Below are 19,048 nucleotides of genomic sequence, written 5' to 3'. Positions count from 1 at the left end.
ACCTCTGAGTTAAGGCTTGGCCTGGCAGCCGTGTTGCGTTTGCTAAAGCGGATGTTTTTAGTTTCAGTTGGGATGGTGCTTTCCACCGGATGTAACTGACCTGAGAGGGACTTTCCAAAAAGGGTACAGAGTGTTGTAAACAACAAGATGGCGCCGAGGACCACACAAAGAGCCTGCCCACCGCGTGACATCTCATTTGATTGGCCAAGGGGCGCATGAACGCCGCGTGAACAGGCATCGGATCAGAGTGCTCCATGCATGGACTTTAGCCCGCTTCCAATTGGTTGGATTTTGTATATAAGTCGTACACGGAGGAAGGAAGCTCTCTCTCTCTCTTTTCCTTCCTCCTTCCTTTCCCTCTACCTCTGTCGCTGTTATTTTCTTAATAAAAGTCTATGGAAGACCGATTAGCTGCGAGTAGCGTCGTTCCTTTGCGGGCAAGGGAGTGACACACATGAACCTCACAATGCACCTGTTTCTATCCCAAAATTGCACCTGTGAAGTGAAATCCCTGTGTCATCCCCTCTGAGTCATCACTGTCCTTGGGGCTGGCTTCTGAAAAAACCTGAGGAGGGACCCCATTTCCATGACTGTGTTGGGAGGGAAGACGTTCAGGGTTGGGATGACTGTCACTGGGCTCTTTGTGGCATGACATTATGACTTATTTACATGCATTTAAATATGCTAATTGTGGAAGTCTCATTCTCTGTCCTCTACCTGGGGTGTTCTTAGCCCGTCAGTGGTGAGACTGTTGCAGATCCATTGAGGCAGCAAGTGGACAGCTAGCAGTCCATGTCCAGTATACAGTTCAGCTCCTAAAGAATGAGTTCAGGGCCTCCCAGTCCAGCTGGCTTATTTACTGGACAAAGTTACCAATGAATTTAAAAATTAGGTCAAACAAAGCACCAGAGTGGAAGTTCTTAAGCATGAAGGTTTGTTTTTCCAATTATCTAAAACCCAGGACAATCTACCCCAATTTTTACCTCTATTTGCCTGCAGAAATCCACTTGAAGCTCTCCTTTGGCCTGGACAGGCTTCTGTGAACTCTTCATGACCCTTCTATTGTCCTGTCATAGTCATATGGGATGGAAGGTAGAGACTGACTTAGAAGCTCTGCAAATAAACCTAAGGCCTCTTTGGTCACTTTGCTGGGAACCTGCTGTGTTCCAGGCAACATGTTCCAATACTGGGGACACAGCTGTGAAATGGTGAAAATCCCTCCAGGACTTTGTGTCTAAGAGCAATACAGGCAATACAAAGAAACATAGTAAGTGGTGATTATATTCTTGGAGTTGATATACACTAGCCATAAAATGCAAAAGCAGAGTAGGATAAGGGAATCAAGAACAGGAGGATTTGCAGTTTTAGGCAAAGCCCCCTGGTCTTGGACCTGTCTGGGATGGGAGCTCTCTTTCTCACTCTGTCTTCCAAGAAAAACTGTATGGGAGGCAGAGAGACAGAGATAGAGATTAATGCAGAGATTTTCAATCTGCTGATTCACTGCCCAAATACCCACAAGAACTTGGATTGAGATAGGCCAAACCCAGGAGCCAGGAACTTAGTCCAGGTCTCCCTCATGTGGCAGGGACCCAGGTACTTGACTCATCACCCACTGCCTGCCAGGGTATGCAATGGTAGGAATCTGCATTGGAAACAGAGCAGGAACTCCAGGATGGGATATGAGCATCCAAAGTAGTGACTTAACTGCTATACCAAACACCAACCCTTCAAATAAAGACAATTTTTTACAAATTAAAATCAGTCTATTAAAGAGAGAAGGCATAGGTATTAGCAATAGGATATGACAACACAACAACATTTCTCAAAGAGTAGGAATATGAGATATATAAACAGTTGTTGAAATAAAAACATGCGCCAGTGCCATGGCTCACTTGGTTAATCCACCGCCTGTGGCTCCAGCATCCCATATTGGTGGTGGGTTCTAGTCCTAGTTGCTCCTCTTCCAGTCCAGCTCTCTGCTGTGGCCCAGGAGTGCAGTGGAGGGTGGCCCAAGTCCTTGGACCCTGAACCCACATGGGAGACCAGGAGGAAGCACCTGGCTCCTGGCTTTGGATCGGCACAGCACGCTGGCCGTAGCAGCCATTTGGGGGGTGAACCAATGGAAGGAAGACCTTTCTCTCTCTCTCTCTCACTGTCTAACTCTGCCTGTCCAAAAAAAAAAAAACACAACAGAGGAAATAAAAAGCAAGACAAATATAGTTGAGGAAGAAATTGGCAAAGTGGAAGATAGTAGAAATGTACACACAAAGGAAATTAGAAAACAATTAAGAAAAGCTAAGAGAAGGAGCAAAAACAGACATGCTAGCATGTGAATAGGACTCCTAAAATGATGAACTTATAAAATGAAAAGAAGAAAATAGTTTAATTTGCAAATACAGAACGCCTTATAAAATACTGCCCATCAAACAGCGCAAACCTGGAAACAAATTAACATCCACCAGCAGGTGAGATAACTGTGACTCAGCCATACAGAATTAAAAAGGAATACACCACACGCTTCACATGGCCGGGCCTCAAAAAAGAATTGGTGAGGGGCTGGTGTCGAGGTGTAACGGGTAAAGCCACCACCTGTGATGCCGGCATCCCATATGGGTGCCAGCTCAAGTCGTGGCTGCTCCACTTTCAATCCAGCTCCCTACTGATGCACCAGGAAAAGCAACGGAGGATGGCACAAATGTCTGGGCTGCTACATTCCTAGTCCGAGCCATTTTAGCCACTTGGGGAGCACACTAGTGGATGGAAGATCTACCTCTCTGTCTCCCCCTCTCTCTGTAATTCTTTTGGATTAAGAAAATATTTTTTTTTAAATGGTGAAAGAACCTAGACACAAAAGAAGGTAGTGTGTGAATAGACTACTACTTAATTCTACACTTACTGGAACTTTGAAAACAAAACTTCTAACATTAGAGAAAGAAACAGAAAATGGTTTCTTAGAGTTTGTGGGTGGGTGAGGATTAATCATGGAGACATGAAGGAGCTCTTGAAAAGGTGGCAGTGTTCTCTGTTTTGATTATAATGGTGGTAACAAGGGTATAAACGTTCTTCCAAAAATCCTCAAACTGTAGCCTTTAGCTCATTTGGGGATAACATGTGGTGCGGCCAGATAAGCTACTGCTTGCAATACTGGTATCCCATATTGGTGTGCTGGTTCAAGTCCTGGCTGCCCTACTTCCAATCCAGCTCCCTGCTGATGCACCTGGGAAGGCCATGAAAAAATGGCCCAACTACTTGGGCCTCTGCCACCCATGTGGGAGATCAAGATGCACTTCCTGCCTCCTGGTTTTGGCCTGGGCCAGACCTGGCTCTTGCAGCCATTGGGGAGTGAACCAGAGGATGGAAGAGCTCTCTTTCTCTCCCTCTGCTCTACCAGACAAATAAATCAAATACATCTTAAAAAAAAAAAAAGCCTCATCAGTGGCATTTAAAGTCTGGATGAGATCACCAAGAGAATACAAAAGAAATGGGAACCTTGACATTAAGATGTAAGAGAAGTGAGGAAGCGGCCAAGGGGCCTGAAAGGAAACCAGAGGAAAACTGAAAGCCAAGTGAAGAAGCTGTTTCAAGGCAGAAATGATCCACTATCTACAACACTGCTGATAATGTCAAGAAGGAAACTAAGAATTGGCCACTGGATGAACAATGTCATCATCTGACCAGAAGATGGGCTTGGAGCAGCTTAAGAAAGTAGAGCCAGTAGGCACACACAACTCAAGATTTACTTTCTAAAGTGCAAAGAAATGACACAGGAGCTAGAAAATGTAGCTATCAAAAGGTTTATTTTGTTGTAGAAATACATTTCCATATTAATGGAAATACTCCCAAATAGAAAAATTGATGTAAAGTGTATTCAAAAAGTTCATGGAAAATGTGTATTATGAAATAATTATGTCCGGATTTCAAATTCTTTTAGCACCAAAAGAAACATATTTTATATGTACTTCACTGTGCAGTTCTTGAGGTCCTTCGTATATGAGATAAGGGACTTGCTGGAGCAGTGCACTGTTCACAGACAGGCACCAAGGGGAAGACAAAGACTGTGAGGCGTAAATAGAAGGGGGATGGATTGGAGGCATCTGCTGATTGCTTCTGTTTTCTCAGGAGGAAAATCATCTGCTGGGGCTGAATATGCGGGAAGGGTCAGTCAAGAGATTGTTGGAATCTGGGTACCAAACAGCCAACTAGCTCAGGAAGAGATACTTGAAACAGATGGTGAAGGGATTTGTCACTCGTGTAATTATCCCAGGGACAACAGGATGACTGGCTATGGGAGAGTGGCAGACAAAACTACCAGCAGAGAGGTTAAAGAACCTTGAGATCCAAATTCCAGAAGATGATCTGCAGACACTGGAATCAGGAAATATGGTGGGGGATGGTCTTAAATACCATAAGGCAGGAGCTGAAATCTCTTGAGATATGCAGATGAGTGACCCATCAATAGATGACTTCAGCTAGGAAAAGCAGTGAGTGATCACCTGGTGTCTTCTGAGTTAGAGCCTAGTTTTACAGAGGGGAAAGAGAAGACTGGAAACCGTGAGAGTGGGAGAGAAGTAGTCACCCTTGAGAGACAATGTACATAGGGGACACACACCAACAGGGTGAAGGGAAGCTTCTGATGATGGTGTAACAGGGCCCAGCAGATGCCTTCAGTTAGGGAAGAGCGGAAGATGGGATCAAAACCCAGGGGTGGTGTTGTGAAGGAACAGGTTAAGCTGCCACTTGGGATGCCTACATCCCTCATCAAGAGTGCCTGGGAGGCTGGCGCCGCGGCTCAATAAGCTAATCCTCCACCTAGCGGCGCCGGCACACTGGGTTCTAGTCCTGGTCGGGGTGCCAGATTCTGTCCCGGTTGCCCCTCTTCCAGGCCAGCTCTCTGCTGTGGCCAGGGAGTGCAGTGGAGGATGGCCCAAGTCCTTGGGCCCTGCACCCCAAGGGAGATCAGGAGAAGCACCTGGCTCCTGCCATTGGATCAGTGTGGTGCGCTGGCTGCAGTGCGCCAGCCGTGGCAGCCATCGGAGGGTGAACCAATGGCAAAAGGAAGACCTTTCTCTCTGTCTCTCTCACTGTCCACTCTGTCAAAAAAAATAAAAATTAAAAAAAAGAGTGCCTGGGATCAAGTCCTTGTTTCTCTTCCTATCCAGCTTCCGGCTAAGGTGACTGGAAGGCAGCAAAGGGCCCAAGCACTTGGGTTCCAGCCACACTGCAAATGTTCTGATGTGGGTGTTCCTGATTCATGGCCTTAGCCTGGTCCAGTCCCAGCTGTTGCAGGCATTTAGGGAGCGAATCAATGGATGGAAGATCTCTCTATCACTTTGCCTTTCAAATAAATAAAAACTTAGAAACAAAAAGGAAACTGAACCATACACAGGTTAGAATTAGGCAGACTAAGGGCACCTGGGAATCCTGGACATAATGGAACACTGAGATTAGTCTTGATGTTTATTGTTACATAAGGCTGTATGTGATAGGAGGTAGGGAATCCTTCAGAAAGAAAAAATGGTCTGGAACTTTCACTAAACATGTGAGTTAAGCCACAGGAGTTCCTTTTAGAGAATTAAAATATATATATATATATATATATATATATAGAGAGAGAGAGAGAGAGAGAGAGAGAGAGAGAGAGAGAGAATGTGTGTGTGTGTGTGTGTGTTATGGACATATAAAGTTTGGGGGTGGGTGACTGGCCTAGCTTAGAAGCTCACTGTGGCTTGGAATGCCTCCATTCCATAGTGCAGTACCTCGTTTCAAGTCTTGGTTCTGCTCTTGACTCTAGTTTCCTGCTTCTGCAAACACTGGAAAGTAGCAGATGATGGCTCAAATCTTCATCATGGTCATCCACATGAGAGACCCAGATTAAGTCCAGGTTGCTGTCTGTGGCCTGGCCTGGCCCTGGCAGTTGTCAACATTTGGTGAGTGAACCAGTAGATGGGAGCTCTGCCTCTTTCAAATAAATAAGTAACCAAAAAGTTTTAATAAGCTTGGTAATAAGAAGTTGCCAGGATGCTGTGGAATATTGCATACGAACTATCAAATCTGTTGGAGTCTCTAAAACTGAGAATATAGATTCACTATAGATATTAGATAATAATATTCCTATTATGTTAGCAGTATGATTCCAGATATATCATGCTTTTTCTTACAAATATATATGATTTTTTGTATACTAAGAAGCCAAGAGCTTTATTGATGTAGCAGTCACTTTACGACAAACCCAAGAGCCCGCCTTCTCTGGGAGGATGAGGTATCTGTACAAACTCTTGGGTTTTATCCACTTTAAAACAAGCTATCTCCAAACCATCCCTCCCTCACTCTAAACAGGCAGTGCACAGGTACACCTGACCAGTGCTGGCCAGCCCCTCTCATAGAGATCATATTAACTCTATTCTCTCCACTAATCCCATGAGAAACCCAGAAAAACATTAATTCACTCCTGCAACATCTATTGGGTGACCACTAATACATTCAGCTCTGAAGTTATGAATCAAGTGTTACATAGCTCAGTGAGTTCAAGCTACAGTAGCCAGACAGTAAACATTAGTCTCCCCATGGCTCCAGTATGCAACCATTTCTCAACCACTGGTGAGTCATAGATCTTGAGAAATTAGATGAGCCTTATATTCATCCAATATCCTGAAGGCTATCCAGGAAGAATCCTTGCCCCCTAAATACAGCCCTGCTTTAGGAATATTTTGTGAACCAGAGAGAAGCCACCCAAGTTCTCTGTGGCTTCACTCCTCTCTTGTGAATACTCAGAGAGACTTCCTAACTCTAGGGGATGGACTAGTGATGGACTCCATTTCCTTCTGAATCCTTCTTCCTATCAAATAATCTGTCTACCTGGTGAAAATAATTATAAACACTGAATTCAAGGGAGACTTTCAGAAAGGGTACTCTCACACATAGCAGTGTCTGTGTAAAAGAATACACAGCCTTGCCCATGGCTTCATGGAGAAGCATTCTAAACCTGTCAAGTGGTATTCTTCAGGTTTGCCAAAATCTCCAGTAATTGTCCTGGCCCTGATGCCCTATAATTCTAAGTTGTGGGCAATGAAATTCCAGGAAACCAGGACCCAATGTCCAATTCAGGCTTTTTCATATTCCACTGGAATCTCAGCTCTTATGTTTCCAGAAATCCTTCATCAGACAGGAACCAGGTAACTTTATTTCTCAGTGCTTAGGATTTTCTTGATTTTTATTACCAAATGTCTACTATAGGAACACTAAACAAAAGGGGAAAACACATTAAGGGAAAATATCACTGGACAAGAAGCATAACACAGCAGTTTTAAAAAATTAACTCTGGAGTCAAACGATCATAGCTCCATTCCTCACTAGCTGTATCCCTGGTTTCCCCCTTTGTAAAATTGGGACAATAACAGTACCTATCTCATTGAGTTAAGGCTAATATTTGAAAGCATTTAAAACAAAGCCTAACACATGATAAACACTATATGTATTTGTAAAACTTCAGAAAAAAATCTTAACTTGGTTAATTTCTTCATGGATCTTTCAGATCTTCATACACATACATTTTTATAGCAGATATGCTTTTTACAATTCTGCATCCTTTTTACACCTTCATGTTATGTATATTGAAGCAGTGTCCATAATTATAATTTATAGTGATTGCCTAAAACAAATTACAAACTAATTAACCAATGATGCAGTAATGCATAAATAATGGGCACTGACACACTGGGTTATTAAGTATCATCTGTTGTTCCAACAAAATCAGTCTCATGTGCCTATGTAACAACTTTTCCACCATTGGTGATCTCAGTTACTTACTAATCTTTTCTAAAGGAGGTTAATCTTGATCAACAGTAAATACCCCATTCCATACTATACTACATTTTTTCTTAAATTCAAACTTAGTATCCCATATCCTACTCTGTAAAGGGCACTCAGACCCTTACTTTATAATAGCAAAATCTGTATTTCTATCATTATGCACAAAATGTTATTGTAAAGCTTTCCACCCTATACTCCAGCTTAACAAAAAAAAAGTCTATTTCTAGTTAAAACACTATTCTCAGCATGTTTTTCCCTTAACAATACACACTGATCTACAAATAGGTGAAAGCTCTTGCTAAAACATGCCTTTTTTTGCCAGTCATGTGCCTCAACTATAGATTCCTGGTAGGCCATAGGGGAGTTTAGAATTTTGGTCATCATTATTTTATGTTGAGTAAGGACCACATACCTGCCAAAAGCTTTTCCCTAATCTTTTCACTCATAAGGTTTCTTCTAAGATATTTTCTACTGAGTAACAAGGGGACAAGTCTTACTAAAAACTCTTAATGAAAAATTTCTCTTCTTCACTATATTTATGAGGGTTTTTTTTTCCCAATGTGTTAATCAAATGTACAATAAAGAAAAACCTTTCCTCAATTCAATTCAGTTTTTCTTCATTGTGATTTCTCTGGTGTTGAAGCAGGGCTGAGTGACCACTAAAGGCTTTTCCACATTCATTGCATATAAAGCGTTTCTCGCCACTATGCATTCTCTGATGAATAATGAGGGAAGAATTCTTACAGAAAGCTTTCTCACAATGGTTGCATTTGTAGGGTTTTTCTCCAGTATGGTTTCTCAGGTGCACGATAAGGGAAGAACTCTCATTAAATGCTTTCCCACATTCATTACACCTGTATGGTTTCTCTCCAGTATGAGTTCTCCGGTGTGCAATAAGATGAGAGCTACAGTTAAAGGATCTTTCACATTGATTACATTTATAGGGTTTCTCACCAGTGTGAATTCTCCGATGAGCAACAAGGTGGCAGCTCTGACTGAAAGACTTCCCACATTTATTGCATTCATAAGGCTTTTCTCCAGTATGAGTTCTTTGATGCCTGACAAGGTGAGCCATCTGGCTGCAAGATTTTCCACATTTATTACATTCATAGGGCTTAATTCCAGAATGAATGATTTCATGTTTAGTAAGGGCTGAGCGTTCTCTAAATGCTTTGCCACATTCCTGACAGTTATAGGGTTTTTCTCCTGTGTGAGTTCTCTGATGGGCAATAAGATGGGAGCTCCAGCTGAATGATTTGCCACATTCAGTACATTTATATGGTTTTGCTCCAGAGTGAGTTCTTTCATGTTTACTAAGGGCCGAGTAATCCCTAAAAGCTTTTTCACACTCATCACATTTGAAGGGCTTCTCTCCAGTATGCATTCTCATATGGGCAATGAGATGAGAGCTCCAGCTGAAAGATTTCCCACATTCAGTACACTCAAAAGGTTTCTCTCCAGTATGAGTTCTCTGATGTCCAATAAGATGAGAATTCCAATTGAAAGATTTCCCACATTCATTACATACATAAGGTTTTTCTCCTGTATGAATTCTCTTGTGTACAATAAGATGAGAATTCCAGCTGAAGGCTTTTCCACATTTATTACATTCATAAGGTTTTATTCCAGTGTGAGTCCGTTCATGTTTAGTCAGGGCTGAACGATTCCTAAAAACCTTTCCACATTTATCACATTCATAGGGTTTCTCTCCAGTATGAGTTTTCTTATGTTGAATAAGGTATGAGCTCCAGATGAAAGATGTCCCACATTCATTATATTCATAGGGTTTCTCAGAACTATACGTGCTTGTATGTTGAGTAAGGAATGAGTCATACCCAAAGACTTTTTCCCATTCATTGTATGCATATGCTTTCTCTATAGTACCAATTTTTTGATGTTCCATGAAGGATGAGAAGTAAAAGATATTCTCATATGCTTTGTAATCATACTGGTTTTCTCCAACATGAAATCTTGGATGTTCACTAAATGGTGGGCTCTGGTTAAAAATTTGATGGCATTCCTTATATTGATAAAGTTTCTCTCCTGTGTGCATCCCTTTATGATCACCAAAATGTATTACATGATTGAAAGATTTAACAGCATCAGTACATTTGAAAAGATTATCTGCAGCTTGCATTCCTGTAGTGTGAACAGGTTGAATGGACTGGCAGAAGGCTTTGTCATAATTATTTTCACAGGTAACCTTATCTGCATACAGTACGGCTGAGTTACATTTCCAGCTTTCAGCACGTGTTTCAGGCTTATAGAAATGTTCTACATGGGAAACTCTCTGTGAAGGACCAAAGTTTAAGTTCTGGCTGTACTCTGTCCCAAGTTCACAGAAATCAGAGCCTCTTTGAGATAGCACTTGCTTTTGCATGAAGAACATTTGCCTCATAGCCGTACTCTGGTTCATTTGGTACATTTCTAATTGGTCTTTACAGCCTAAAACTTCTACCCTGGAGAACCAAGGATCATCCCATATGTATTTTTCCAACCTCATGTCATGGGGTTTTTCCTCCTCAAATATGCTTTGTATTGGGACCAATGCTTTGCTTTCAAGATTTTTCTTCCATTCTGAAATACAGAAAAAAGCAATGAAAACATAGAGGAAAGATGTTTCAGAACAGAGTGGGAATAGTGAGATTTACTGTCCATATTGTTTAAAAGGCAGATGTATATTTGTTTTCAAGAACCTAATCAGAGTATAAAGTGAAGAAGAGTTAATAATTGTGTACTGAAAGCTAATAAAATCACTTAAGAGTAGTTTCCTATGACAAGGTCACAAAATGGGTACGCAGAAAGGAGTTAGCTCTATAGGACTGAGTTGTTTAAACTTTGCACATAACTAAGAAAGCCTGTTTCATAACTGGCCCTTGGCCAATTCCTGGGAATTTAGATACTGGCATTTCTACTTTTGAATGTACTGCATGCTCAAGGCCTTGAAGCTCTGTACAAATTATTTCTCCAGATAATTTGTGCATTGTGTAATGCATTTACAGTGAGCATCTGCTTTTTCTCTGGAGGTTAGAATTTCAGTGATTGAGTTCAATCTCACAGACACTGTGTGTCTACTTGATCAACCATCAATAAACAGCCTGGATTCTGCAGCTCAGGCAAGTTTCCTAATAAAAAATGCTTCACGTATGTTGTCCCAACTCTGCTGGGGAAAGTTAATGTGCCTATGCAACTCAACTGGGAACAACTCCCAGAAGCTTACACCCAGTTTCCTCGGGACTTAGCCCCATCCATCTTTACCTTTTGCTGGTGCTGATTTGTATCCTTTCACTATAATAAACCATAACTCCAAGTATAATGACTTTTCGGTCCTAGTGAGTTCTTCTACTGAAACTAGGGGTGGTCTTAGGAAACCACTGATAAAAATGAAAAGAATAAAATAAAATAAAATGACCAGCTGAGAAAATGTAGAATGACCATGCAGACCCTTAGTAAGGAATGTGTAAATTATTGGCATCATAATTGACTTCTATGTTATACTGTCCTTCTTGCTCCCCTATCTTGACACCTGCCAAAGAAAGCAGCGAGTAGAGTTAGGAAAAAGTAAGGTTTCTTGAAACCTTGTGAGGTTTCAAGCCAGGATGTTATCTATGATAAATGCTATCACATTTACTATTCCATAGAGTCTAGCCAATGAGAAAGATTCACCAAACCAAAAGGCAAACATCATCATGGTTTAAGGATACCCCTAAAGTGACATTTCTTCTAGCCACTTAAGAATCATTTGTGGAGCAATGATACAAGAGAGGGATTAGAATGAAACATAGGGGGCCGGCGCCGCGGCTCACTAGGCTAATCCTCCGCCTTGCAGCGCCGGCACACCGGGTTCTAGTCCTGGTCGGGGCGCTGGATTCTGTCCCGGTTGCCCCTCTTCCAGGCCAGTTCTCTGCTGTGGCCAGGGAGTGCAGTGGAGGATGGTCCAAGTGCTTGGGCCCTGCACCCCATGGGAGACCAGGAGAAGCACCTGGCTCCTGCCATCAGAACAGTGCGGTGCACCAGCCGCAGTGCGCTGGCCGCGACGGCCATTGGAGGGTGAACCAAAGGCAAGGGAAGACTTTTCTCTCTGTCTCTCTCTCACTGTCCACTCTGCCTGTCAAAAAAAAAAAAAGAATGAAACATAGGATGAAACAGGACAGTGATAGCCTGATAATCTATATATATTATTTGAGAAAGAGAGAGCACTCCCATCCACTGATTCACTCCCCAAAGGCCCACAACAGCTGGGGGTGGAGGATGGCAATGCTGGGAATCAAGAACTCAATTCACATCTCCCAGGTGGCTGGTAGCAACCCAACTTGAGCCATCACCACTGCCTGCTTGTGTTCACACCAGCAAGAAATTGGCATCAGGAGCCAGAGCTGGGCATCAAGCCAAGAACCCCAACATGAGATGTGGGCGGGCATCCTTAACAGCATCATGGCCACTGGGCCAAACAACTGCCTTCAATATCTACATTTAATTACTGGCTCTGTCACCATCTTTTGTGGACTTTTCTGATGATTAAATGGATCTGTGAATATAGAAAAAATTCCTGGTAAATTGAACAGATGGGAGCCACCTGTCATCATCGTCAAGGTACGTCCTGCAACAACAGAGTCTATATTAGTTTCCTACTTCTATATTAGTTTCCTACTGATGTTGTAACAAACTGTCACAAATTTATTGGCTTAAAATAATACAAATGTGTTGTGCTTTAGTTCCATAAGTTAGAAGTCCAAAACAGATTTCACTGTGCTAAAACAGAGCTGCTACCACAGTGGAGCATCCTCCTGAATCTTCTGTATCTGCCTGTGCCTGCCTTTCTAGGCTTACAGCTCCTTCCTCCATCTACAAATCACATCACTTCAACCTCTGTCATCATATCTCCTCCCTCTGCCTGACTCTCCTTCCTCACCCTATGATCACATTTTGAACCCACCCAGATAACCCAGGATAATCTCCCCATCTAAAGGTCCTTTATTGGCTGGCGCCATGGCTCGCTAGGCTAATCCTCCACCTGTGGCGCCGGTACTCCAGGTTCTAGTCCCGGTTGGGGTGCCGGATTCTGTCCCGGTTGCTCCTCTTCCAGTCCAGCTCTCTGCTGTGGCCTGGGAGTGCAGTGGAGGATGGCCCAAGTGCTTGGGCCCTGCACCCGCATGGAAGACCAGGAGGAAGCACCTGGCTCCTGGCTTCGGATCAGTGCAGCGTGCCGGCCGTGGCAGTCATTTTGGGGGTGAACCAACGGAAGGAAGACCTTTCTCTCTGTCTCTCTCTGTCTCACTAACTCTGCCTGTCAAAAAAAAAAAAAAAAGCTAACTATAAAAGAATCCGGTGATGAAGGACAATCAATCAGCATGAACAATACACATGAAATACCACTAAGACATGTGGGGTATGGACGCTAAGGGGGTGGGAGATAAGAAAGAGGAGACCAGCACTGACACAAAGAAGCAACTGCAGATGGTTCACACAGGACAAACATAAGCTGAGGCTTCTAGCACAGCTTAGATGTAGGACCGACTGCTGCCTCAGAATGAGCATGACACCCATGATTCCACTGCCTGTAAGAAGGACAGGAAGGGTTCCAGCTGAGTAAACCACAGGAGCTGTTCAAGAAATGATCAAAATAAAGAAAAAATGAGAAGGTCTTAACTCTGGTTGTTTCCTTAAACAACAACTGCATTCACTGTAAATTTACTGACAAGGACCTCATAATGAAAGATTTCAGGAGATAAATCAAAAAAAACCTGAGGTGGCTAATAAGAAACAAAAATTACTAAAAAGAACAACATAAAAGAAGTAATAATTTTCTCATCAACTTAACTGGATTCTTATGAGGAAGGGGCCAGCTTGACTTAGGGTGAAACTGATGGAAGCTGAATGACACTACCAAAATTCCAGAGTAACAATACTAGGAGTCAGAAGAGGGATTATTGAGGGCCAGCATTGTGGCACAGCAGGTTAAGCTGCTGCCTGTGATGCTGGCATTGCATATGTGTACTAGTTGCAGTCCCAGCTGCTCCACTTACAATCCAGCTTCCTGCTAATGTCCCGGAGAAAGCAGAGGAAGACGGTCCAAGTCTTTGGGCCCCAGCACTCACATGGGAGATGCAGATGGAGTTCCAGGCTCCTGGCTTCAGCCCCGACCATTGTGGCCATTTGGGGAGTGATATGGACCAGTGACTGGAAGACCTACCACCCCCTCTCTCCTTTCCTCCCTCCCTCCAACTTTGCCTTTCAAATAAATAAATAAATCTTTAAAAATAAATAGGAGAGAGATTACTTCTTGGAGAGAAGAAAGGGTCAAGAGGACTTCTCAGTCTCCAGCTTAGGTTCTTGCAGAAGGCTAGCATAAAAAACACACAGCAGGAAGAGGAGATAAGTTTCCTTATTCTGTCTACTGAGATCAGGAAGCAGCTGACATGCTCTGTAAAATGGTAGCTATGCAAGGATGGAGGGCCCAGGAGAGTAACTGAGAATGGTCAGCACTGAGCGTAAGAGAAGGAAAGCTGGTGGGACTCATAGGCCCTCGGAGGATCCACAGGCCCTCGGAGGATCCACAGGCCCTCGGAGGACTCAAAGGCCCTCGGAGGATCCACAGGCCCTCGGAGGACTCACAGGCCCTCAGAGGATCCACAGGCCCTCAGAGGATCCACAGGCCCTCAGAGGATCCACAGGCCCTCAGAGGACTCGAAGACCTTCGGAGGACTCACAGGCCCTCGGAGGATCCACAGGCCCTCGGAGGATCCACAGGCCCTCGGAGGATCCACAGGCCCTCAGAGGACTCACAGGCCCTCAGAGGGATCCACAGGCCCTCAGAGGATCCACAGGCCCTCGGAGGATCCACAGGCCCTCAGAGGATCCACAGGCCCTCAGAGGACTCGAAGACCTTCGGAGGACTCACAGGCCCTCGGAGGATCCACAGGCCCTCGGAGGATCCACAGGCCCTCGGAGGATCCACAGGCCCTCAGAGGACTCACAGGCCCTCAGAGGGATCCACAGGCCCTCAGAGGATCCACAGGCCCTCGGAGGATCCACAGGCCCTCAGAGGATCCACAGGCCCTCAGAGGACTCGAAGACCTTCGGAGGACTCACAGGCCCTCGGAGGATCCACAGGCCCTCAGAGGACTCACAGGCCCTCGGAGGATCCACAGGCCCTCAGAGGACTCACAGGCCCTCGGAGGACTCACAGGCCCTCAGAGGGATCCACAGGCCCTCGGAGGACTCACAGGCCCTTAGAGGATCCACAGGCCCTCAGAGGATCCACAGGCCCTCAGAGGACTCACAGGCGCTCGGAGGATCCACAGGCCCTCGGAGGATCCACAGGCCCTTGGAGGACTCACAGGCCCTCAGAGGATCCACAGGCCCTCAGAGGACTCACAGCCCTTAGAGGAACACGTCAGATCTAGATAGGGGGCAACTGCTGAGCTTATCCAGAAAAGCCACTGCACTAGAGTAGGAGAAGAAATGTCCAATCTTTGGACTCAAGAGGAGGCTGTGGTACACTGTTCAAAAACAACGGGGTAGTGTCGAGGTACAGAGAGTTAAGCCACGGCTTGGGACACCCACATCCCAGACTGCAGTGTCTGGTTTGAGTCCTGACAACTCCATGCTTCTGATCGAGCTTTCTGCTAATGCACATGGATGGCATCCAGTGTTGGCCCACCCACCCATGTGTGACACTCAGATGCAGTTCCTAGCTCCTGGCTTCAGCCTGGCGTAGCCCCAACTGTTGTGGGTATTTGGAGGAGTAAACCAGAGGATGGAAGATATCTCCTCCACCCACTCCCAACCTCGTGTGTCTGTGTGTTGGGGTGGCAGTTTTCCTATCTCTTTGTCACTTTGCCTTTCAAACAAATAAATCTTACACAACACCAAGATGGGGTGTGGGTTTAGCTTAACAGCTGGGACGTCCCTGTCTTGTACTGGGACAACAGCATTTGATGCATGCCTCTAGCTTTTGACTAGATTCCTGATAGTGCCAACTCTGGGAACCAGCAGTGATGGTTCAGGTAATAGAGTTCCTGCCACCCACGTGGGACACCTGGATTGGGTTCATGACTCCCAGCTTCTGCCTGTCCCAGACCCAACTACTGTAGGTATTTGAGGGGTGAACTGGCAAGTGGAAGTGTTCTCCTTTGTTCGCTCACTTGCACATGTGCATTCCCCCCATGTTCCCTTTCAAATAATGTTTTTTAAAAAATTTTGATACAGTGTGTACAGTATTCTGCTGCAAAAATGCAGCAGAATTCCTATAGGACTATAGTTGTATAAAATAGAAATTACTAAAAATGATTATCAGTGAAAATGGCAAAGTAAGAACTTTAATAATTTCTCCTCTCTGTAAAAACAACTAATAAGCTGAGGAAAACTGTCAGAATAAATCATCCAAAGCCTTGCAGCAACCAGGAAGCATTTACCAAGAGAAGTGACTGAATTTCATTAAGAAGAGTGAGTTCTGTGACCTTTAGAAACTTACCAATATTCCATCCTTGGCTTTTCTCTGTTTTGCCTGATTTGACTAGTGCTAAAATCTGTTAAGAAATACTTGTCAAACATTTATAAGCAATGTTTTTAAGTCACTATCACCCGAGGCAATGGCAGAGAGCTAGGGTTAACAAAATGCTAACCAAAAAGATGAAAAGCAGCAGCTTAGGATAAGGGCTTTTAAAATCTCCAACTTAGAAGACCACAGGCACACACATCACAATTAAACTGGCCAAAGCCAAAGCGAATCCTGAAAGCAGCAGAAGAGAAGCAACTCGTAATATCTGACAAGGGATCTTCAGAAAGATTCCTCCTAAGAACAATGGATGTCAGAAGGGAAGAAACTGTCAACCAAGAATTCCACATCCAACAAAATTATCCTTCAAAAATGAAGGCTGAATCAAGAGACTCACTAGCAAATCTGTCCTATTTCATGTTAAGAAGAGTCCCTTAGGCTGCAATTAAAGAACACTAAACAGTAACTCAAAATACAGAACATCCTCCTCACCCCCACCAGACATCTCAGAAGTATCCTGAGAGTCAGTGACACCTAACTTGTAAATGTGGCAACAACAACAAGGCTTATACACAAAACAAGATGTTAAAACGGGGCAACACTGATTTATGTACCATTTCTGAGAATTATCAACTTCAGTGGTGGGAGTGGGGAGACAGACTAGCCACAGTGCTTCTTCCACAGCCCTGATCACGTGTCCTCTGCCCAGTGACAACTGCCACCATTCGGTTTTAGCCCTGTAAAACCAGCCCCTGATGCTTGAAAAGGCTTTCACCAATCCTGGGAAATAAAACCTAACAAAGGATCTCCCGCATGCATAAAAAGGGAGGGCGGAGGTTCCTAAGTGGTTCCCAGGAAGACTGTGACCTTCTGAGCTCTCAGCGGGGAGGGACTGTGCACTGGGCTACATATGCTGTGTTCCTGCCATCCTGGGTATGCCTACTCACCAGTTACCCTTCCTTGTTGAATAAAGCCTCACTTTTTGCTGACTTCTTGTGTCAGGGTCCACCCTTTGGTGGGTAAGGTGGTCTCTGCTGGGCTTACTTCCTGCAGCTACTAATTCCAGCCTCCTTCTAATGTGGACCCCCAGATTCATTTCCTAGCTCCTGGTTTCCATCTGGCCCAGTCCTGGCTATTACAGGCACTTGGGGAGTAAACCAGCAGATGGGAGACCTCTGTCTCTCTCCCTCTGCCTTTCAAATAAAAAATAAATTAAAAAAATTAAAATAAGACAGCTATATAAGACAGCAATTATAATTCTCTGTTGATGGACACACACATAAAAATGCAATTTGTGACAATAACAGATACAAAAGGGTAGGACAGAACTATAAAGAAGCAGTTTTGTATACTATCAAAACTAAATTGATACTGTGGCGCAGTGAGTTAAGCTGCTGCCTGTAATGCGTGTATCTGTGATGCCCATTCAAGTCTGTGATGCTCCACTGGTGACCCAGCTCCCTGCTAGTGTGCCTGGAAAAGCAGTGGAAGACGGCCCAAGTGCTTGGGGCCCTGTTGTTTAAGATTTTAGGGTTTGAAGAAGATGAGGAGGCAGCCATTAAAAGCAGGAAAGACTTTTACTGAGGATGGAACAGCATGGAAGAGGGTAAGTGAGGCTCCTGCTCAGACAGTGAGTAGGGGTCTGAGAAGAGATTCAGCCCTCCAGGCAGTGGGCCACAGCCTACTTATGCTATCTGTTGGGAGGGGGCCATCCAGAAATGAGAGACCCATGCCCACTGTGATGAGGTGGGTCTGAGTGGGCAGAAGAGCCCTGATTTACAATGTATGAATTCGTCAGTTTGGTATGTCCAGGGCAAGTGGGCAGCTTTAAGAGCCAGAGCTGCAGAACTGCAGTCCATAAAATACTATCCTGACACCCTCAGGGTCATTCATTTAAAAAAAAAAAAAAAAAAAAAAAAGATTTATTTGAAAGGCAGATTTAGAGAGAGAGAAAGAGAAATCTTCCTAGATACTTTAAAAAAACTAAATTGGTACTAATCCAAACAAGATCACTGTAAGATGTTAACCGCAATCTCCAGGACAACAACTAAAAATATACGTATAATTGGGGCTGGCGCTATGGCACAGTGGGTAAAGCCACCACCTGCAGTGCCAGCATCCCATATGGGCAGCAGTTCAAGTCCCAGCTGCTCCTCTCCCAATCCAGCTCTCTGCTATGGCCCGAGTCCTTGGGCCCCTGCACCCACCTGGAAGTCCCAGAAGAAGCTCCTGGCTCCTGGCTTCAGCCTGGCTCAGCTTCGGCCATTGCAGCCATTTGGGGAGTGAACCAGCAGATGGAAGACTTCCCTCTCTCCCTCTACCTCTCTGTAACTTTGCCTTTCAAATAAATTAATACATTTTTTTAAAAAATAAATAAATCTTAAAAGGAAAGTGATTTCCTGTGTGTTTGCCTCTGTGTGTTGCTGTGCATTTGTGTTTCAGGGGTAAGAATAATGTGGAAAAGAGGGGATACATATGAGATTTTACAGTGTACACATTTCATGTAGCTTTGAGTTTTCTGAACCATGTGACTACATTACCTATATCTAAAAACCCTCTTTCCCTTGCCTATTACTTTTTTAAACAAGCATCTGTGGCCATACTCTAAAATTTGACAATAAATAAAAATTTTAATGTAGGTAAATGAGTAAAAATGCATCTTAGACAAAGGGATAGCAGAGAATATGAAAGCCATAAAGAGAGCATAAGACGAGGGAAACTACAGCATACAAAAACTAT

The 19,048-nt window shown here is 44.0% G+C and overlaps 1 protein-coding gene across 8 annotated transcripts in view; it reads right to left on the bottom strand.

The window, feature by feature from the left end:
• Positions 1-7,177: 7,177 nt before the first annotated feature.
• The window catches only part of ZNF606 (zinc finger protein 606), a 39,069-nt gene continuing 27,198 nt past the window's right edge, over positions 7,178-19,048 (bottom strand). For all 8 annotated transcript variants that reach the window (XM_070063331.1, XM_051835252.2, XM_070063332.1 and 5 more), the window contains one exon: positions 7,178-10,386. In XM_070063331.1, the coding sequence (XP_069919432.1) occupies positions 8,411-10,386 (1,976 nt within the window). In that variant the 3' untranslated portion in view covers positions 7,178-8,410. The remainder of the gene's footprint in view (positions 10,387-19,048) is intronic.

The sequence above is a fragment of the Oryctolagus cuniculus genome, chromosome 18 (assembly GCF_964237555.1).
Source record: "Oryctolagus cuniculus chromosome 18, mOryCun1.1, whole genome shotgun sequence".
NCBI classification, from domain to species: Eukaryota; Metazoa; Chordata; class Mammalia; order Lagomorpha; family Leporidae; genus Oryctolagus; species Oryctolagus cuniculus.
This window is presented reverse-complemented; position numbering and strand designations above follow the sequence as displayed.